This window comes from Balaenoptera ricei, chromosome 18 (genome assembly GCF_028023285.1).
Source record: "Balaenoptera ricei isolate mBalRic1 chromosome 18, mBalRic1.hap2, whole genome shotgun sequence".
Taxonomy (NCBI): Eukaryota; Metazoa; Chordata; class Mammalia; order Artiodactyla; family Balaenopteridae; genus Balaenoptera; species Balaenoptera ricei.
In genome coordinates, this window is record NC_082656.1 from 16,774,061 (window position 1) to 16,796,895 (window position 22,835).

General features: G+C 46.0%; 2 protein-coding genes across 3 annotated transcripts in view; one reads left to right on the plus strand and one right to left on the minus strand.

The window, feature by feature from the left end:
• Positions 1 to 12,644, plus strand: part of INTS6 (integrator complex subunit 6) — a 109,756-nt gene extending 97,112 nt beyond the window's left edge. The window contains exons 19-20 of one of the 2 annotated variants that reach the window (XR_009498632.1): positions 6,776 to 6,932; positions 12,234 to 12,644. The gene's annotated coding sequence lies outside the window, so the exon portion shown is untranslated. The remainder of the gene's footprint in view (positions 1 to 6,775; positions 6,933 to 12,233) is intronic. The other variant, XR_009498631.1, reaches the window with a different exon arrangement.
• SERPINE3 (serpin family E member 3) overlaps positions 1 to 22,368 on the minus strand; it is a 30,570-nt gene extending 8,202 nt beyond the window's left edge. The window contains exons 1-5 of the mRNA XM_059902497.1: positions 22,113 to 22,368; positions 17,104 to 17,337; positions 15,050 to 15,262; positions 12,897 to 13,095; positions 6,123 to 6,223 (exon numbers count right to left, since the gene is read on the minus strand). Coding sequence (XP_059758480.1) covers positions 6,123 to 6,223; positions 12,897 to 13,095; positions 15,050 to 15,262; positions 17,104 to 17,337; positions 22,113 to 22,368 — 1,003 coding nt within the window. The remainder of the gene's footprint in view (positions 1 to 6,122; positions 6,224 to 12,896; positions 13,096 to 15,049; positions 15,263 to 17,103; positions 17,338 to 22,112) is intronic.
• Between the last annotated feature and the right edge of the window lie 467 nt (positions 22,369 to 22,835).

A 22,835-nucleotide genomic window follows, 5' to 3' on the forward strand; every position in this document is an offset into this window, starting at 1 on the left:
TCCCCACTGAGTATTCTTGGCTTCCCTGTCAAATATTAGTTGACTCCATATGCATGGGTTTATTTCTGGGGTCTCAATTCTGGTCCATTTATTTGTCTGTTTTTATGCCAGTACCGTACTGTTTCAATTATTATAGCTTTGTAATATAGTTTGAAATCAGGACGTGTGACACCTTCATCTTTGTTCTTTCTCAGGATTACTTTGGCTATTCTGGGTCTTTTGTGGTTCCATACAAATTTTAGGATTGTTTTTTTCTGTTTCTGTGAAAAACACTGGAATTTTGATAGGGATTGCATTGAATCTGAGGATTGGTCTGGGTAGTATAGACATTTTAACAACATTAATTCTTCCAATCCATGAACACAGGATGTCTTTTCATTTATTTGTATCTTCTTCAATTTCTTTCATCAATGTGTTGTAGTTTTCAGTGTAGAGATTTTTCATTCCCTTGGTTAAATTCCTACATACTTTACTGTTTTTGAAGCAATTGTAAATGGGATTATTTTATCTCTTTTTCAGATAGTTCATTGTTAGTGTATAAAAAACACAACTCATATTTGTATGTTGACTTTGTATGCTACAACTTTACTGAACTTATTGATTAGTTCTAACTAATTATATACCACCATTACAATATTAGAGAATCTGATTTTGATGATATATTTACTATTACTAGTGATTTTTACACATTCATACATTTTACAATGTTAATTGGCATTCTTTTATTTTAGCTGGAAGAATGTCCTTTAGCATATCTTGTAAGGCAGGTCTATTGGTGATGAAGTCCCTCAGCTTTTGTTTGCTTGGGAAAGTCTTTGTCTCTCCATACGTGAAGGACAGTTTTGCCAGTATAGTATTCTTTTTTTTTTTTTTTTTTGGCTGTGTTGGGTCTCCGTTTCTGTGCGAGGGCTTTCTCTAGTTGTGGCAAGCGGGGGCCACTCTTCATCGCGGTGCGTGGGCCTCTCACTATCACGGCCTCTCTTGTTGTGGAGCACAGGCTCCAGATGCACAGGCTCAGTAGTTGTGGCTCACGGGCCTAGTTGCTCCGCAGCATGTGGGGTCTTCCCAGACCAGGGCTCGAACCCGTGTCCCCTGCATTAGCAGGCAGATTCTCAACCACTGCGCCACTGGGGAAGCCCCAGTGTAGTATTCTTGGTTAACAGTGTTTTCTTTCAATATTTTGAATGTGTCATCCCACTCTCTCCTGGCCTGCAAAGTTTCTGTTGAGAAACCCACTGATTGTCTTATGGGGGTTCCCTTGTATGTAACTTGTTTCTTCCCTCTCGCTGCTTTCAAAATTCTTTTGTCTTTGACTTTTGGCGATTTAATTATAATGTGTTTTAGTGTAGCCCTTTTCATGTTCAACCTATTTGGGGTCATTGGGCCCTCATGAATCTGGATGCCCATTTATTTATGTTTCCAAGTTTGGGAAGTTTTCAGCCAATATTGTTTTAAATAGACTTTCTATCCCTTTCTCTTTCTCTTCTCCTCCTGGGATTCCCATAATATATATATTGTTTCTTTTGATGGATGTCCCCAGCTCCCATAGGCTTTCTTCACTCTTTTGTTCTTTTTGCTCCTCTGACTAGATAATTTCAAATGACTTATCTTCTAGTTCACCGATTTTTTTTCCTCTGCTTGGTCAAGTCTGCTGTTGAAGCTCTCTTAATCTTCAGTGCAGTCATTATATTCTTATGCTTTAGGATTTCTGTTTTGTTTTTTTGATGGTTTCTATTTCTTTGCTGAACTTGTTACTTATTTGTGCACTGTTTTCCTAATTTTGTTTGTGCATTCTTGTAGTTTACTGAACTTCTTTAAGAGGATTACTCAGAGTTCTTTGTTAGACAGTTAACAGATCTCCATTATTTTAGGGTAGTTATTGGAGTTTTATTTATTTCTTTTGGTGGTTTCATGTTTTTCTGATTCTTCATGATCCTTCATTCCTTGCATTAATATCTATGTATTTAAGTAAGCAGTCTCCTCTTCCAGACTTCACAGGTTTGCTTTGGCAGGGAAAGACCTTCACCAGTCAGCTGGTAGCAGTCATGGGCAAGTAAGGCTCTCTATCAGGGTCTCTGTTTGAGCAAGGCTACTGCATATGCTCTGAGGTTGCAGGGGTTGCTGCTGGCTGGGTTACTTGGTTGGGTGGGTCTGCTGGCTGGACTGTGCGTTCAAGTGGGGCCACTGTGGGGGCTCCCTGTTCAGGTGGGGCTTCTGGCTATGTTTTATGGTTGGGTTGGGCCCCTAGCTCTGTAATCACCTCTGGTTGGGTGAGGTTGCAGGCTGTGTTCCCTGGCAGGATGGTGCACTGATTGGATACCATGATTGGGCAGTTATGGGCTGGGCTCTGCAATCATTCCTGGTCAGGTGGGGTCTCAGGCTGTATTTTCCAACTGGGTGGTGCTGTTGGCTGGGCTCTGTGCCAGGTGCAGTGACAGGCCGGGATCTGGCTTGGTTGTACCATGGGTTGGGCTCCAAGGCCATCCAGAGTCACTGATCAGGCTCCCTGGTTGTATGGTGTCAGGGGCTATGCTCAACAGTTGGGCAGGCCATCTGGCTTGGCTCTTTGCCCAAGCAGAGCTGTAGGATAGGCTTCCTGGCTATCTGGGTTCTCTGGCCAGGCTTCCTGGATGAGCAGGACTTGAGGCTATGCTTGGCAGTTGGGTTGGGCTGTGAATTTGCTTTCCTGCCTGGGTGGGTTGGGAGTATGGCCCTTTGACTGGAGACCCAAATCACAGAACTGTCAACTGAGCCCTCTGGCCAGATGGGGCCACTGGCTTGGCTCTGCAGATGGGCACTGCTGCTGGCTGGGGTCTTTGCTCAGGTGCCACTGCAATATGGTCTATTAAGGTTTGAGTGCCGATTGCTGTAAGCTTTGCCCCTCTTCTCCATCACTTATCTGATTCCCTGAGATCAGAGACCTGAGAGGGCCTACCAGGATGTGTTCTGCAACATTGAATGTCTACCTTGGGCTCTCTTTTCCCACTGGAGAAACCATAGACCTAGTGCTTTGTCAGCCTGGAGGAGGGGTGATGTGGTCAGGGTGTAGCCATTCCTCTTAGCTTTCTAATGTGGTCCTTCTCAGTCTCTGTGTTTCAGAGGGGTGCTTCAGCCTCACCCCCTGGTGGGAGTATTTCCACAATGGTGACTTGTCTATGGTTAGTTGCTAGTTGGTCTTCTTGAGAAAGGGACTGAAGTCGGGAATGACCTGTATTACCATCTTGATGACCTACTGCAGCTCTGCCTAGTCATCTGGTATGGCATAAGTTAACTTCAGTACACAACCAAACAACTGTGGGTGGTTTCCTCATTCACATCATAGTAACAGGGAACTTGCACTTCTTCATGAGCAGAGATTGAAAACTATTCACTTATAATAGTCAAGAATAAGACAGTTTTTTCAAAGTTTCAAGTTGGTGCACAAGGAGTATTTCTTGGATTAGGAAGCATGGGTTGGTATCAAAGCCTGCTGATCCTATAGGAAGTGGGATTGCTCAAAAAGGGTATCTCTAGCTGATGTCTTTAGTGTAAGTGAAACTGGAATTATTCTTAAAAGCTTCATAACATGTAGTGTCAAGGTTGTCTGGGAGGAAAATTATACCCTGGTCTCAGTTGGGCCTTGAAATGATATCAAGCAAGTTCTTCATGCAGCCAAAAAAGGATCTGATGCCATGAAAGGAGAGATGAGTGACTTTTAAATGGAGAAGGGGAACTTGAGTAAAATGATTCTGGGCTTTGGAACCAAATGGAAAGAAAAAGCCAAATGTTCCCTGTGGTTGTTTAGTTTCCATCAATAGCACAAAACTGTTTGCAACCCTTTGTTAATTGTAAGATGGGAGGCCGGCATTTTCTGATCATTTACTCTCTGACGAGCTCTCTGCTGATGCTTTGCTATATGATAAAGAATTTCATTTCCGCAAGTAAGATGTGAGGTGGGTGGTGGATACCCCATTCAGGCATGATACGACGATTTGTTAGAGAGATTCAGTGGCCATGTCTCCAGAATTAAGTCAACAGCTTACTCGGGCACAGAAGTGACTCATCTTTTGATTATGTTTAAAGAACAGCATTGGAAAGCAATATTTTAGTTGGCAAACTCTATCTGTAAAAGGCCAGATATTAAATATTTTAGCCATTGCAGACCATGTGGCGTCTGTTGCAACATCTCAATTCTGCCATTATAGCAGGAAAGCAACCACGGATGATTTGTAAATGAATGGGAGTGGCTGCGTTTCAATAAAACTTTATTTATAAAAAGAGGTGGTGGGCCATCATATGGTGACCCCTGCATTAGAGGAACAAAACTTTATGGGAGAAGATTGTAAGGTAGAGGTGTTTTATCTGTAGGAAACATGCATGCAAGCTTCCCACTTAGTGCATGGTAACTGCTTGATAATTATTTAACAAGCCAGATCCATGAGCCTATATTTCTGCTGATTGGAGCAAATATAAGTAGGCTTTAATTGCATTATAAAACAAGAGGTTAGGTATTTTAAAAGGTTCTTTTTAAAGCTAGGCTGCTTGTTAGATCTTATCAAAGGAGCTATGGGCCTCAGAAGTCTTTACCAGTAGGGGAGCTGCACGATGTGGGTTGAGCTCAGTCCTGTTTGAGGACACAGAACTGACTGCATTTTAGGATGCACTTCTAAGACATAAAGGCAGAGAGGTTTGAGAACCAGGAAGAAGCACTGAGTCACAGTGATTACTTGAATGTAGTGGTGTGGAAGAAAAGGTCGGAACGGCCCCAAAGTTTTGAACTAGGATGATCAAAACAGGAATGCCGTAGCTGAGCTCCAGAGCCACAAAAAGATACTGTGATTGGATTCTGCAGGTTATTAAAGACAGAGTGCACTCAAGTTCTTCATCCCTTGCTCTTTCCTTGCTTCTCATCCTTTTGCTCTAATCTTCCTCTTTTCCTGGCAGTGCTAGATTATGTCTGTGTCACCAGGCAAAATTTCTGGTAGAGTCATTCAACGAAGTCAACAGTATTTACTGGACATCCACTGTGTGCCAAGCATTGTTGGGGCACTGTACCCAAACTGGACTATCACCTTGCTTATCTCTTTGCTTGTTTCGGCAATGAGTTCAGAGCTGGTGGATTATAAACAATCTAGAATAGATCCTTCCTCCTGTGTTTTATTTGATGTGCCATCTAACTGGTCACATCTAATGCCCAAGCTGAGACTTCTCTTGTGGACCAAACTCCCATGTTTTTCTGTGATTGCTTAAAGAAATCTGAGCAAGCCTTTAGAAAACTTATCTGTGCTGTGAGGTTCTAGCATTCAAAACAGAGATTGCACAAGCTCATCAGGCAAGGACAACATCAAGGCCAATGGCTATGCCTGCTCCAGTGTCATCTTCGTATAGATAATTTACCATCCAGAGCAGAAATGAACCTGAGCCTTTGGAGTTGGCAATAGTTTAGCCAGTGGTCTCCTGAGAGGATTCTGGAAGATAAGGTTCTGGCATTCCACTCTCTTGTAACATTAGATGTAAGTCTGTCAGACCATACGTGAATACAGATCCTATTGATTAGGAGTAGCTTGTCTACTGCAAGCCAAGACATTGAATATAGACTCTGGGAGGGAGGACATTTTAAGGCAAGATTGTAGATGGATGAGTAATTTGAAGAAAGGAAGTTGGATGGATGAGGGTAAGTTCCGAGGTTAGCTCATTAGAAGAGGACAGAGAGGTACAGGAAGGGTGGGAGGGGAGGTAGAAACAGAGTGACCGTGAGGCCAGCAGGACAGCAGGAAGTCAGAACGAAGGGCTCTGTTGCACCAATGTCTCTGCCATCTCCTAGTCATGCCGGGCAGAGGAGGGGAGTTGTATTGTGTCCTTTGGTCACTGACTTTACTCTGAAGGTGGCATCCGAAAACGGTGCTTAGAGGTGGTCTCAAGAAACACCCCCTCCTCAACAAAGTCCAACCCAAATCTGTTATCTGAAGCAACAAATTCTTATATAAAGCAAAGCACTTTTTAAATTCTTTTAAACGATGTTAACTCTGGCTGTTTACCTCTGAAGGCTCTGTAGATGAGAATCCCTTAATCAGTGCATGATTACTGATTAAAAACTGCCCTAAACACAATGCTAATAAGCTTGGAAGAAGGACTGGTGTTACCTGAAATTCCTTTCAAGTTAGCTTTGAGTGGGTCGAAGAGATCGGTAACTCCCCAGGAATATAAAATGTTTTTCAAGTTGAAATGATTTTGGATCCTAAACCTAAAAAACAAAAACAAACCATCAACTTTCACTTAAAATTCTCACTCAGTGGACTTTCATACACATCACATGACAACCAAACCCCCTCACTTGAAAGTCAGGGATCTCCAGGCTCATTTCCAGCTTCATCTGTCATTGCTCCTTCCCAGACCCCCGACCCCCTGACTAATCTGACCACACAGCACTCTCTCCCAGCTCTGGACCTTTGCTTCTGCTGTTTTTTCCAGGTCTCCCTTGAGACCTTTCCTCTAAGCTCAGTTCAATTGTTACCCCTCCTCTTCCCCAGCTGTTTTGTAATGGTCAGTTCTTAAGGCCCCTTTAAACACTTTGTTTGTTCTACTCTTCTGATGTATAGAACATTCTGCTTCCTGTTACTGTTATTTATGATACTGTAAACTATTTGAGAAGAGAGGCCTGGTCAGTTTTTAGTTCCTCGTAATAATTAATATTTAATGAGTGCTTATCATGTGCTAGGCACTACAACAAGTACTTTATGTGCGTTCTCTCATTTCATCTTCACGTAACTATGTTATTATTATCCTCATTTTACAGATGAGAAAACTGAGGCTTAAAGAGTTTAAGAAGCCAGCCCAAGAGGACGTCCTGAGTACGTGGTGGAGCTCAACTCAGATGAGGCTGAGCACGGAGCCTGTGCTCTTGGCGTCTACACTTCACTACCTCGCATCCCGGGTGGCTTCTCACACAGTAGGTGCAGAAAAGAAGTTGTTGACTAACTGCCAATTGATAGAGTGTCTCATTTAATGTGTTCATCTTTGATACAACATATTTTCATGTTTGCTGTGTGCAATGTGGGTCTTTGGTTTTCCTAGCAAGTCCCGAGAGCAGGAAGAATCAGCATGCCAACTTCCTCATGTTTCTTCAAGGGCAAGGCATTTAAAACTTTAACGTTGAAGGAGCCTTTAAACCTACGGCTGACATTATTTTTCTTTGAGAATAAAAAAGTTCAAAATGGAATTTAGATGGTTATTTCCATAAACCATGTGGAACTTGCAGGAGAATAAAAATACTGCACAATATCAAAGTTCTTCACTGCCATACAAGACAATGTAACCAATATTTTAAACAAAGGAATCAGATTTTCTCATATATGTGTGTTTTGAATCTGTTCAATAGTTTCAAAAAAAGGCACAAGCTTTCTCTAAGTATGCTGATAGTTCTCAAAAAAATTTTGGATCACCTTTTCTGAAATTTTCTTCCTTAAACTGCATTCTTTTGAGAACTCTCAATGCTGAAACACAGTGGTTAAGAACATGAACTTGGGAATCCAGTGCCGGGGTCTGAGAGCTGGCTCAGCCTCTTACTACCTGAGGGACCCAGGGCAAGTTACTTTGCCTCTCTTTGCCTCAGTTTCCTTGCTTGTGAAATGAGCCTAATACTAGTGCTTAGTTCTTAGCTTTGTGAAGATTAAATGAAACAGTCCTTGTAAAGTCCTCAGAACAACACCCAGTGAAGCTCATGCACTTTATTGTTACCACTGTGGTTTTATTGTTTTGCAGTGATATTGAGAAAGAGCCAAGGCACATTTGAAGCCAAGTATGGAGGTTATGGTAGGTGATAAAACTGGGTAATATCATTTTTAGTACCTAAAGATAATAGTAAAAGGGAGGTATGACTATGAAAGACGACAGTGATTTGTTTTTTGCATGGCTACGAAGGCCAGTCCAGATGAAATGCTACAAAAATATCTTGAGTTAAAAAAAATACCCTTTACCAAAACCAGACAAGGATATCACAAGAAAACGACAGACCAGTGTCCTTTATGAATATAGACGTAAAAATCCTCAACAAAATACTAGCAAATTGAATCCAGCAACATATAAATCCCCCATGAGCAAGTGGGATTTATCCCAGAAATGCAAGGTGGGTTCAACATATGAAAATCAATCAAGGTAAAACACCATATTAATGAAATAATGGACAAGGGCCACGCGATCATTTCAAGAGATGCAGAAAAAGCATTTGACAAAATCTAGAATTCTTTCATAAAATCAAAAACCACTCAACAAACTTGGGATAGAAGGGAACTTCTTCAACCTCAAAATGGGCATTTATAAAACTCCCACAGCTAGCATCATCCTTAACGGTGAAAGACTGAATGCTTTCCCCCTAGATCAGGAACAAGATAAGGATGTTCACCACTTCTATTTAACACTGTACTGAAGGGTGTGCAGGGCGATTATGCAAGAAGAAGAAAGCAAATGCATCCAGAATCAGAAGAAAGAAGTAAATGTATATCTATTCACAGATGACTTGGTCTTGTATATAGAAAATCCTAAGGAATACACACACACACACACAGAAAAAACTATTAGAACTAATAGGTGAGTTCATCAAAGTGGCAGGTTACAAGATCAAGATACAAAAATCAACTGTGTTTCTTTATACTAGCAATGAATAATCTGAAAATGAAATCCCATTTACAATAGCATCAAAAAGGAATAAAATACTTAGAAATAAATTTAATGAAAGAAGTGCAAGACTTGTACACTGAAAACTACAAAACATTGTTGGAAAAAACTAAAGAAAATCTAAATAAAATGAAACACATCTTGTGTTCATGGGTTGAAACTCCTAATGTTGTTATAAAGCAATTATTCCCCAAATTAATCTATAGATTCAACAAAATCCTTACCAAATTCTAGCTGTTTCTAGCAGAAACTGATAAGCTGATCCTAAAATTCATATGGAAATGCATGGGACCCAGAATAGCCAAAACAATCTTAAAAAAGAAAAAGTTGAAGGACTCACACTTGCTGATTTCTAAACATATTAAAAAGCTATAGTAATCAGTCAAGAGTGTGTGTGGTACTGGCAAAAGTACAGATATTTGTGCCTACGGAATAAAATTGAAAGTCTAGAAATAAACCTATACACTTATGGCCAATTGATTTTGACAAGGGCGCCAAGAAAATTCAATGGGAAGAAAGAATAGGCTTTTCGATAAATGGCTCTGAAACAACTGGAGAGCCACATGCAAAGGATGATGTTGGACCTCTACTTCATCCCATACCCAAAATTAATTCAAAATGGATCAAAGACCTAAATATAAGAGTGAAAACTAGAAAACTCTTAGAGAAAACATAGACATAGATCTATGTGACCTTGGTTAAGCAGTGGTTTCTTAGGTATGACACCAAAAAAAACCACAAGAAACAACAACAAAAATAGATTAAACTTCATCAAAATAAAAACATTTGTGCTCAAAGGTCACCATTATGAAAGTGAAAAGACAACAACCCACAAAATGGGAGAAAATATTTACAAATCATGTATCCGATAAGGAGCTTGTATCTAGAATATAGAAAGAACGATTGTAACTCAACAATAAAAAGACACATAACCAATTTAAAAATGAACAAAGAATTCAAACAGATATTTCTCCAAAAAAGATATATAAATGGCCAACAAGCACATGAAAAGATCGTTGACATTAGTAGTCTTTAGGGAAATATAAATGAAAGTCAGACTGAGAGACCACTTCACGTGCCATAATGGCTCTAATCAAAAAGACAGGGGCTTCCCCCTACAGCTGTTGTCACACACAGTTGTGAGGTCACCCAGGCTGCAGCGACTTGCCCCCAGCCTGAGGAGGAGGCCAAAGCACAGAGGAGGGCATTGCCGAAGGGCAGAAGAGGTGAACGCATCCTGACTAATATAACTAAGAATAACGACATGGTTCCTGAGTGCAAGCTTTATAACATCCCTACTTTTTAATCCACAATTTGGGAAGGCAGTCTTTTCCCTTTCCCTATCTCCCTTGCCTCCATAAAGAGGGGCCTTTAAAAAAATTATGGTAAAATATACATTATATAAAATTTACCCTTTTAACAATGTTAAGTGTATAATTCAGTGGTGTTAAGTACATTCACATTGTTGTCCAATCATCACCAGTATCCACTCCAGAACTTTCTCATCATCGCAAACTGAAACTCTGTACCCATTAAACATGAAGAGGGTCTTAGGAAAAAAAAGGACAATAGCAAGTGTTGACAAGAATATGGAGAAACTGGAACCCTCGTACATTGCTGGTGGGAGTGTAAAATGGTGCAGCCACTTAGAAAACTGCCTAGTAGTTCCTCAAAATGTAAAGTGTAGAGTTAACACATGACCAGGTAATTCCGTTCCTAGGGTATATACCCAAAATAATTGAAAATATATAGCCACAAAAATGTGCACATGAATGTTTGTAGCAGCCAAAAAATAGAAACAAGCCAGAAAGTGTCTTGGCACCTAAGTGTCTATACATGGATGAATGAATAAATAAAATGTAGTATATCCACACAATGAAATATTACTTGGCCATAAAATAGAATGAAGTACTGACACAGGCTACAACAAGCATGAACCTTGAAGACATTATGCCAAGTGAAAGAAGCCAGACACAAAAGGCCATGTATTGCAAAATTTCATTTATGTGAAATGTCCAGAAAAGACAAATCCACAGAGAGAGAAAGCAGACTGCCTAGGGCTGGGGCGAGGGGGATGCGAGTGACTGCTAAAGGGTGTGGAGTCTCTTTGTGAGGTGATGACGAAGTTCTGGAATTAGATAGTGGTGATGGTTGCGCAACTTTGCAAATGTACTAAAACTCTCTGCATTGTACACTTTAATTGTAAATCCATTTAAAAGAATGGATTTTATGGTACGTGAATTATCTCTCAATTTAAAAAGAAAGAAAGAAAACACCCTCAGAAAAGCACAAACTACACATGATGACGATCAGCAGCTCCTGGAAGGAAGGGCAAACTCATCTGGGATATGTGAGATCTGGTGGGTTTAAGAAGATGCACATATCATGTCTAATATAAGAAAAAAATGCTCATTGTTTGGCTTCCCACTTGGTTGACCTAAAAACTAAGTGTTTCACTCATTAAACAAATATATATTTGACATAATTAGTCTTTCTTGTGGGTTTTCTTGATTATTCTTTTGGCCTGATAATGTTCCTAATGAAGACTGACAGTCCTTATATATTCTATTTTATTTCTTTATAAATAAAAGTTTACTTTGGAAGGTAGATATCATAATTCATCCAGAATCTACTGATGCACTGCTTGGTGACGTTTAACCAGAAGGCACACGTCATTGCCATACAATTTTTGCCTGGCTACCCACAGAGTGCCCAAGTTTTTGCTCTTACTAAGTAAAATATGCAGGCTGACTTTAGAGCAGGTCATACTAAGTGATGAATCAATGATTTGTGGAACTAGAGGAAAATTCTTGCCCAAAAGCTGACTTGCGTCTACCATGGTCCAAAGTTTTGTACCCAAATCTAGACCTAAAATAGTTTTTACTTCTTTCTTTATTCCATAAAGGGCTTAAAGCTAGTTTTTTTTAAAACTTGGTTAGTTTTGCTTGTGAAATAGCCCTAAAAGGGAAGGGGAGTTATATTTCCCTAAAATCTCCTATCCTTCTCAGACAGCAGGCAGTCTTAGGGAGATTAATTTTTTTTTTTTTTTTAGTCTGGATGAGGTCAAGTGTGAAGCAATACTTGGGTTACTATGACCTCTGCCTTCCTGTCCCTTCTCTGTCCTCCAAAGTTTTTTAGGATCATTCCTCAAGGGTTTGCAAGTTCTAAAGGCAGATTCAGCACCAGTGAAGAGTTCGCAGTGGAGCTAGGCACCTCCCTGGGGCCTCTTCCTTACATCAGCTGCTCCAGGACAAGGCCAGCCATCTGCCTCATATGCTCAAAAAGACTGTAGCAAATTCCTGCACCTGGCTGCATCTTCTCTCCACTTTTAGCCTTGAACGCTCTTCTTCCTTTGCTGAGCTTCTCTCAAACATAACAGAAAGATCAGGGCTGTTTCTGCTCCATGCCAGAGAGATCTGTTGAAATAGCCAGTCTTTGGACTTTGATTTGGGGTCTAAATATTTCGCTTGGAGAGATAGGCTTTGTCTTAGAGTTTAGTTCACCTTCTGCCCTCGCTATGCCGGATCCCACTTTAGACCTTGGCCCTTCACTCACTGGGTCTCTGTGTGTTTTTGTTCCAGTGCCTGGACTTATTTTTAACTCCTCGAGGGACCACTGCCAAGGCCTCTGGCTCAGCGCTGCTGACAGCCTGGTCAGTGGAGGAGCCCAAGGCGGCCAGTGGGAAGGCACACGAAGAATCCACGCGCTGCAAATGAGCCCTCGGATTATTTTCTTGCTTAATGCTGGTCTACAAATTAATTATGCATTTACTCTGATTTCAAATGTACCGGAGAAGCTTATCATTTAAAGATGTTCGTTGAGAAATCCGTTGTAAAGTAATGAGGTTTGCAAATAGGTTTTGTTTTGCAGAAGCAAAATCCAGCACCATCATTTAACTTTTTGACCTATTGAGGTTTGTACTGGTACCCACTGGGTTTTCTTAAAGAAAGGCTCACCTTTATTTAGAAAGAATAAAACTTTCAGCACAAGGACTTAAAGTCTTGAATTTGTATGCTTCAATTTGCCTTCAGATCAGAATTATATCTGTATTTGCTCAACTGCATAAGCGATCTTGCCTCTTTGGTTTTGGAAATGATGGTTGTATACTCTTAGGATGTGATAAGACTTAGGGCACATTCCTCCAAGGTAACTGTACAGACCCTCGAGTCAGGCCGCTTGGGTTCCAGGTCTGGCTGACTGGAGCAGGCTGCAGAGCCCCCCGTCAGGACAACGCAGCTGCTCACCTGGGCAGGAACACGTCCATCCTGGCTCTCTTCAGGCTGGAGGTCCAGATGTGGAGAATGCTGGCTGTGAGGTGAGGCTCAATGTGGCTCAGTGGGGTGTCTCTGTCTCTCGGCAGCACCAGGAGGAGACTGGCCGCACTTCCCAGGTACGGCAGCTCGAGCACCCCTACCTGATGGCCCGCGGGGTCCTGGAACTGGCCTGGGGATTCAGCGGATGGGGGGTTAGTTCTGTCCCAGGAGCCCAGGGAACCAAACAGTGCCAGACCCTGGGAAGGGCCAGCTCACAGAACTGCAAACAATGCATTTTATTAACAAACACGGTGTCCACCTCCTCCTCAGGGAGCAGTTTGAGGCCAAAGACTGTGGGGAGCTGTGGCCATCTTTTCTACTCCTAAGACCTAGAACATCTCTAAGATATTCTCATGGGGCTGGAGTCCCAGGGCCGGCAGCGGCTGGGCAGGGTGGGGACGATGGCAAACGGGAGAGCCTGTCTTAAAGGGGCAGCCTGTCCAATCCTGGCTTGTTGTGGCCATGTCAGGACCCAGGCTCTTTGTGCCACATTTTCCTATCTTTCGACAAAAGCTCTAAACCCAGATGTCACGGGAAATGTCTCAATTTCGAAAGCACTGCACAGGCCTAACGAAACAGGAGTCTGGGCTGGATTTGACCTGATGTAATTTGTACCCTGTAGGTCTCAGGATGGACAGCTGGGAGCTTGTGGGCAATGGCAATGGCTGGCTGAGGCCAAGTCCAGGCCATTGGGCAGAGCCTGGTTTCAGAAGCGTGTGATGGGACAGTGGCAGGTGGCAGCAGACCCAGATGGCCAGAGATCAGAAGACCCGGCGAGGGTTGCTGGTGAATGCAGAGGCAGTGGCCAGACTCAGTGACAGGGCAAGATGGGCAAGTAACATGCAGCATCCAGCTGGGCTGGGGAGACCTGGCGGTCTGTGGCAGCCCCGGTCTTCGGTGGAGCTCCAGGCCTGATCCCTTCCCTGGGAGGACCGGGAGGCCTGGGCCTTAGTGTCGAGGGACAGCTGAGTTGGCGGGTCACTAAGGCAAAATCTTAGGATCAGTGGGGAAAGACAGGGGCATGGTTCATACTCCTTATTGTATCTGTTCAATAAATATTTGCTCAGCCTCCATTACGTGCCAGCCACCGTGCACTGTACGCTGGGGAGAGCGAGAGCCTCTCAGAGCCTGCCTGCCCGCCAACGCCCGGCGGACAGATCAGGCAGCCTGGGTCACAGCAGCGACGGGCAAGTGTTAGGAGCAAGAACTACAATCCGCTGTAAAGGTATATTTTACTTATTCAATACACGTTCTTTCATTCCCATCTTACTTGACCTCAATTAATAAGTATTGGTTGAATAAACTAATGAATAAATTCCCTGAGAACTCACAAGGGTCCTGTATGGAATCAAACCAGGATGATAGCAAGTTTTCTAAACACCAACGTTCCTAAAACACTGATTCAAGTCTCGCTGGCTTAATTAGTGAATAACAACATAATTAGTCCCACAAGCCGGAGGGAGCTGCGCCTGCAAACCAGGGTTTGGCGGGGTGCCGGGAGAGGAGGTGTGGAGCGGGCAGGGCAGCGGGGGATGGGCAGCGGGGTCCCTCCCCCCCTGGCCTCGTTGGGGCCCCACCAGAGCACCCACAGCACACACCAGTCTGCTGGTTTGGGGGGCAGCCTGGCGTACTTCCACCGCGAGGGGGCTGAGTGACAGTGGGCAGGGTGGGCAGGCAGAGAACCCTGGTATTTCAGGCCAGTGGCACTTTCGGGTGGACATGCTCTCGAGAACCTTCTAGACTGGACTCTCAACCTTCCATCCTTTCTCAGCACCGAACACTGAGGCCGGTGTTCATTTTACGGGAGTGCCTGCCAGGGGAAGGGATTTGCCCAAACATTCTTGGTTTCACACTAACTCCCCCCTTCACTCAGCGCAGAAGGAAAGGCCAGGCATGAAATCTGGTGTCTCTTCCCCGTCTGCTCCCTCACTATCCTGAGAGTCTCCGGCTCCCTGGTCTGTCCTTCCTCCGTGGGCCCCGCACAGCCGAGGCTATCGCAGGGGTGCTCAGCCCCATCCTTGCAGAGCGAAGCCCTGGCCTCCCCTCCTGCCCTCCCGCCTCCCTCCCGGGCTCTCGCGGCTCACCGTAGTTGACCTCGGCCGTTTGGTACATCATGGGGACCTGGAGGACGACGTCCCGCGCACAGGTGAAAGGCAGGAGCTGAGTGTCCGAGAAGGAGAATCGGTGCCGCCAGGCGCTCTGGAAGGACACGGTGCTCACCAGCACCAGCTGTGCGGAGCCCACGCCGCCGCCGCCGCCGCCGCCTTGCTCCCACGTGGAGCCCGCGGGGCGCTCGCCTGCGAGCAGAGAGCGGAGCGCCGCTGTGACGCCGGCGCCTGCGTGCACAGCCTCCCGGGTGCCGAGGCATCCCCGAAACTGGGTTTGTAGCTTGCTTGTTGGTACTTAGTTGTGGAACTGTAGTGTTTGCAACGAGCTGTGGTTGGAGACCATGCTTTAATTTTTTTCCGAACAGCTTGGGATGCTCTGGCTTGTACCGGCTGTGTTCCAGCTGGGACCGGTTCCCAGGAAGCGCGAGGCCTGCGCAGCTCAGACAGACCCCTGGGAGGGACTGGGCGCTGTGATGGGAGACGCTGCACGGTGTCGCCTCTACCCCCCACCCCCATGGCCCCAAATGCTGCTGGGCCTCATGCCTGGCAGAGCCTGTGTTTACACAACAACGTCCAGGGCACGGACTTGAAATTCCGCGCGTTGCCTGAGAGAGGAGCCGGCTGCACCCCCCGCCCCCCCCCCCCCAAGGCGCCATGTTGCTCCAGCTCGTTATTCATTTACTAAACACACACTTTGTGCTAGGCTCTGTCTTCAATGCTTTAGCAAACCCTCCCCAACTCCTCCTGCCAGTTCTATTGTTATTCCCAGTTTTAAAGATGGGGCACCACGACTCAGACAGGCTGTCCAAGGTCACATACTTGTGAGCTACAAAGTCACTATCCGCCCAGTTACCCAAGACAGAGACCTTGGATTTGAACCCAAGCAGCCTGGCCCCGGTCTCGGGGCACCAACTACCCCTCTTTCTTGGAGGACCATCCATTCCCCGGCGCTGCTCCGACCCCTACCCGCGGGGTTGATAGCAGCAAACCGTGGCCTTGCGTCTCCCTGCAGCACAACAGCTGCAACGGGGAGTTAAACGTTTTTAAGTAAATTGAAAGACATTGTGAAACGTTGGAGAAAACTGAAAGAGAGGAAACCTCCTCATCAATAAAGATCTTAACGTCGGCATTCTAACTCTGCACTCCTGCCGGCATCCATATTGTTCTCAATTCGTAACGTACGTCGTATTCCTTGTTCTGTCTTTTAAACACTGGGTCTTCAACGTTCTCCCTACTTCTGTGTAACCATCAAGGATGCTGGAGCCAGACTGCCTGGGTTAGAATCCTGGCTCTGCAGGTGCAGGGCAGGAGGCACAATTCTCTGTGCCTCAGTTTCTCCGTTTGTAAAATGGGGACAATAATAGCACTTAGCTCTTAGGATTACTGTGAGGGGGAACTGAGCTAATAGGCACGGAGCACTTAGAAGGTGCTAGATAAATAAACTGAGCACTCAGTAGATGTTAATGATGTTCGTCATCTCTGATGGTAATTACAGCTGCATGATATGTAGGTGCTATAATTCATTGAATCATCCCTAATTGCTGGACAGGTAGGTTATTTGTCAGTCTTCTTTGATAATACTGGGCTAAACATCTTATTACACACAAGTATTTCCTTAAGCTAAATTAATTCCCGAGATACCACTTTTGGGGCTCCTACTGCATCTTGCTATGAAGGGAGTTAGCTGTCGATGAGAACAGAGCTCAGTGGGAACACATCTGGGGGGCATTGCATGGAACAAAGCCTGCAGGGCTCGGCTGGGGGTGGGAGGCTCTGAAGAGCGCCCTTCTGGGTGTGCCGCGTGCCTGCGTTTGTGCCTGTGTCTCTGGGGGTGGGGGAGGGGCAGAATGGGACCAAAAGTGAGCCTTGCTTCACTCAAGGGTAGGGTCTGCCAACAGGACAAGCTTCTGCTGCAGTTGAGGGCGGCCTGAGTACCCGTCGCCTGGCTTCTGATGAGTAACGGGGCGGGGGGGACCTGTCTCTTCAGCCCTCCGCCATTAGCCTCATCAAGGTGGACGGTTTTCCTTTACCTGTGGTCTGCCTGGGGGCCCATCCGTTGGCCAGGATGGTGGTGCCATTGGGCTCCCTGAGGTTGGCTGCCTCCAGGCTGCTGTTGGCCCACCGGGAGACCTGCTCCACGAAGCAGGGGGCGAGCGGCATCCCCGTTTGCACGTAGAGGGTGCAGGTCAGCTCCAGCTTGGAGCCGGGGCTGGCGCTGGGTAGCGCGGCATAAACAGCTCGAAGCCACTCTCTTACCCTTGGGTCTGCAAAAAAGATGTTGGGATCAATCAAAATGGTGAGTGTAAGAGAGGAGTTAGCCCCAGCTCTGCTTGCACGTTGCATGGGAATAGGACCCCAGAGGCTCCACTCTTATTTCCTGCGGTTCATCCACCATAGACAGTCAAATTGGTAAAGTCATAGCTAAGTTGCTCAGGAATTAGCCTGGATCCACAGATTAAAAGTTGAGGGGGGAGAAACCATGCTAGATTTGAAAGAAATCAGGCTGGGATTAAGTCAAATAGAAAAACACTACCAACCTCCCAGAGACTATGCTTCCCAAACATCTTGAGTCAGAAATGTAGCCCAGTGCTACATTCCCTCATCCCCCTGAGCCCCAGCAGACAGCCCGTTATTCATGTCAGCGAGAACCTGCAAGAATGTTGAGGAAATAATAGGCATTTGAGAGAGTCGATGGTTTCCACCTTCCTGATGGCAGCTGGACTTCTGGTTATTCACTACTTACACAGGAGATTGCTTCCTTCTCTCCATAATCAATAGTGGATTTCTTTTTCATACTATTGTTCACAACTGCGGGTCTCTTTCCCCCGGCCCTGGGCATCTGGAGCTGGAGCTAGGCCTCTCGCCTGCTGCTGAGTCACGACACACTTGAGTATCCTCCTGACACGTGCAGGCTGGGCTTTTCCAGCAGTCAGGACCCCTTCCCAGGCAGGCTGCCTCTGGAACACGGCCCTTCCCTTGTCCTCCTGGCCTCCCCTTTGTCTTAGGCATGGCCCAGTGGCTCCCACAAATCTCCCCCGTGACACCCAGGCTTTGCGCCCTATTCCTGCCCCACCCTGCCCCTACTGGCTCTCCCCGGGCGCCAGGTAGAGTGACTCTCTGTCTTGGCTTGGGGGTCCGTCCACACCATGTCCCATCCTTCATGTCACAGAGGCCAGGCCAAGAGGCAGCAGCAGACCCCCTACCCCTGACGTGCCGGCCAGAGTCCTTTTGGGGACACAGGCACCCAGAATACACGCCGGCCAGGGTCCCCAGCCACCAGGCTGCAGAACGGGGTTGTGGGCAGATTCTACTCCGCAGAACTTTCGCTACCAAAGCTGCTTCTTAGAATCTACAACTGTGCTGCTACTCGAGTGCTTGCTTTTTATTTTAATGAGAAAAGCCATGAATGAAAAAAAATACCCATCAGATGTTCCTCTACTGAGGAAGGTCATAAGTACTTATGGAATCATGTCCCTGTAGAATGTAGACTGTCTGCAGGGGAGAACGGAGACATTTCTGTGGTCCTTGGTGTCACGTGACCTTAGGGGATGGTCACAGAGCTCTCTGTCCTCTCACCCTCTCTGGCCCAGAGGACCAGCTGTCCTTCTAGCCAGGCACGTCCAATTAGCAGAGTCAAGAGGCTTGAGAAATCTTGTCTCCACCTGAGCCTGCTTTGTCCCTACCATTAGCACATTGGAAGTGCTTTTCTAGATGCTGCTGGAATGAACAGACATCATCAGAATAAAAGATACTGAAGGTTGACGGTGTTCACACTGTTAAATGCTCTACATGCATGATCACGGTTAACCCTTTCTACAACCCTGTGAATTAAGTGCAATTATGATCTCGTGTATAGATGAGGGAGCCGGGGCTCAGGCAAATTAATAAACTTGCTCAGTGTTACCCGGCGTCACACCCCCCACTCCCACCCTCTGGTGAAGGGCAGGTGGGCTGGGAACAGTCTGCGCCTCTGCTCGGGAGAGCCTCACGAAGCCTCCTGTTTTCCTGCGTTTCCTAGGTCTTGTCTGTAATGGGGCAAAAGGGACGGACGTGAGTGGTGACGAACAGCTCCCCCCTCCGCCCCAGCCCTTGAAACTGCTGCCTCAATGCCTCTCTCCTCCTCCTCCCCTCTTACAAAGCTGTCCTTCCTGCTGGAGGGGCTGGGTGGCTCTAACAGAATGGTGATCGAGAAGGAGGGAAACCAGGGTGCTGCAGTAGATCAGGAATGTAGTGGGGGAGGTGTAGAGGGTCTGAAGGGAGGGTCCCTGGGATGGCGCAGAGTGGCAGGAAAGTGCTAGAAGAAATGGTATTTTCCTGAGTCCCACTGCAGACCAGCCTTTTAACTCATTTGAGAGACCAGTTTGGAAAGAGCCTTCCTTCTCAATACATTAGCTGAACTGAACGTCTTGAATGTGACGCTGAATCCGGGGGCGGGGGGAGGGGTTCTGGATTGTAAGATTAATGTATATAAAATTCTCAGTTGGCAATTTGTGATGCTGATTAAGGAGGGTTAAGTCTCGGGTGATGTGCAAAGGGTTTGGTTGAGCTGAGAGAGTGATGAGGATGAGTCTGGTGAAAAATCAAGAAGGTAAGGTGCTTAGATATGTTTCTGCAACTGCTCAGTGGTTGACAGGGGGGCTAAAGCATTGAGGAAAGAACATAGGACTGGAGTCAGAAAATCTGGAACTGGAATCCACTTGCCTGTTGGGTGAGCTGAGTCTTACCAAATCATTAACCTCTTGTCTCATTTGTAAAATGGGGACTTTAGGAGGCCTAGCGATTGCATATGGTTTCTATAAGGACCAAATGACATAATGACTGTAAAAGTGAGTCCATATGCATCATCAAACAAGATTCTTACCCAGAGGCCAGGCTACCTCCCTCTCTGAGGCTGCTGTTCCAAGCATCATTCTTGTGATGAATAGAAAGCTGTAAAGCGTTCTTTATTAATTTACCTGGAAAAGCAATGGAAATTCCTCGAACTTGGACCATTGGGAAATCGTGTGTTTAATGCGGCGAAAACAAAGGTATTTTGGGGGGATATCACTGGTGCCTGTTCTGAAACTCATGCTGTGCTTTAGCACCAGCAGGTGGGGATCCTGGCAAAGCTGCTGGTGGTCACCTATTGGCTGGATGTCAGTGAGAGGACAGGGCCCATGGGTCCCACTGTGAACTTGGCTGGATCTCTGTTGATCAGACGGGAACAATGCCCCAAGCCCCTGGACCGTGGGTTCATGTTCCTGGTCTGCACCCACTCGTAAAAGAAAGGCTGGGCCAGGGCAGGGGTGGTGGGCAGTGGCAGGTTGTTTTTCAATCAGCACGCACGTGATTCTCTGAGCAATTTTGTGGCAAACAAAAATCCAGGGGTATTCTATAAACTAGAACTCTGTAAGCAGCACATTCCTGTTTGTAATGATTAACCATGGCTCCATAAGATAATGAAGCCATTTATGAGTAAGAAAAAAAAAAGGTGGGATTATGTTCCACAGAGTCTGACCATTAAGCAATTCTGGAAGTTTGGTAATTCTTGAATGGGCTCTATGGAAACCCTGTTAATCATCATATTTGGTTAACCAGGTACCATGATTGTCCCTGTAAACAAAGAATTGACTGTCATCAGTTCTCTTTCTCTGCAGGGTAACTGCGCTCGCATTTCTCACTTTCCCCCTAACCCTGACTTCTGTGAGAATCTGTTTCAAGGCTGAAATACCTGCCCCTCTTTCATACTCCTATTTATTCTTCATAACCTAGCTCAGGTGTCATGTTTTCTGGCGAGCCTTCCTGATCTGCCAGTGGAATAAATCATTCCCTCCCCTGTACTAACATTTCAAATAAGTACACTCACTGCCTTGTGTTAGAATGTGTTTCTATGCACATCGTTCCTATGAGACTGAGCTTTTGTGTTCAGCGGTTTCCTTACATACCTGGCTGCTAAATTCCTGGCGTAATACCAGCCCACGCGGCAGGAGCTCAAAAGTACTTGATGGTTTGCATGGCACTGAATCTAATGTGGCTATCCAAGAGTGACTCCATGGATACGTGCCTTTCCGTGATATACTTGCTGAGGAAAATGCAGCTTGATAACTTATGCTTGTCTTCACTTATCCCCAGAGAGAAAACACATTTGTCTGTTGGCCAGCAGGCCCACAAGAATTGTTTTGGCAAAGGACAGGGTATGGATGGAGGGGGACAGGACCCACAGCTGGTGCCCTGTGGCCTGATGTTTGGAGTGCTCACCTTTACTTGCCAACTCAAGACTCCAACTCACAGGAAGCTCTCGCCATGACTGTCTTGGTATTAGTTCCTGCGCTTTCTAAAAAGTATTAATTTATACAATTGTAGCTCCCATCCTTTTTTTTACTAGCATCTTATTCTAAGAGAAGAAAAAGCTGTGTGCACGAGTGTGTGTGTTTGTATGGAGTTGGGAGGTTGGGACCAAGGCCAGGCTTTGCCAGGCCCTGAGTGTGGGCCGGGCGTGGCTGACCTGGCATTCATGAGACTCTTGCCGCCACTGACAGAGCTGTTCTGAAGCCCATAATCATAGAATTATGTTGGTAGGTATGGCCCTGCCTTGAAGTCACAGATTTATGAAAACAGGTTGGTCAAGAGCGTGAGCTCTGGAGCCAGACAGCCTGGGCTTGAGTCCCAACTCTGCTGCTTCCTAGCTGTGTGACCTTGGGCAAGTTGCTTGTACTCTCTGTGCCTAACTAGGCTCATCTCTAAAATAGGTTTGATGAGATAATTACCTACCTCAATAAGGTTGTTGGGACAATGAATTAAATTATATTTGTAAAGTGCTTCAAGCACATCCTGACACCTAGTAAGCACTATGAAAGGGCTTGGGAAATGCAACTGAGAAATTGCCACCAAACCTAGGGTAGAGGGAACCTTAAAAATCATCTGGAGTAACGATGCAGAGTTTGAATGCCTTCCGCTATGCACTTGCCCCCCCGGGGGGCAGCCTGAGCGGGAGGAGGGTGCGTGTGAGCAGGGCAGTGGGCGTGAACAGCAGGGTAAGGGGGAGCAGCGGCCCGCTTACCGTGGACGGTGTACCCCAGGGCCTGGACCAGCTGCCTCCGGGTGTTCCCCTGGGCTCCGAACTGCAGGAGCTCCAGAGGGATGAACGCGCCGGCGGGGGAGAGGACCAGGTTGGTTCGGTTGCCGTCCCTGGCCACGATCCGGTAGAGGCGAAGCGCGAGCTCCGTCCTCAGCAACGTCAGGTCCTCAGGGAGGTCGCCGGCTCCGCCAGGGGGACCGGCATGAAGGAGGAAGAGAGCGAGCAGGAGAGACCTCATGGTTCCTGCCGTGGAGGGGAGAGGTGCCAGTGAGGCAGGAGCCGGTCCATCCTGCAGAGAAGCAGGCATCGGGCGCGGGGACAGGCTGAGGGTGACGGTTACTTAGCTGGCTTGTTACCTGCCCCTGGCCACCCGCACCGGATGCTTCACTGTATCCTGTTGTGTCTGCGTTAGAAATACTGAGAAACCAAACTGTGCGTTGGAAGGCCTGGATTTTAGGCCTGCTCTGTCACTTACTACATGTGTGACCTTGGGGAAAGCTCTGGTCAGACCAGAAGCAAACCATTATGTTGGAAAATAAATGTAAGAAGTACATCCTACTCATTTTTCTTGGTACTTAGCTAGCTTATAGCTGGGCCGTGTCTATCATTAATAATAATAGTAACAACAAAGAATATACTATGTGAAAAAGGACTTTATATTTTCTCAGTTAATCATTACAACAATCTTACAAGGTAGCTGTTATT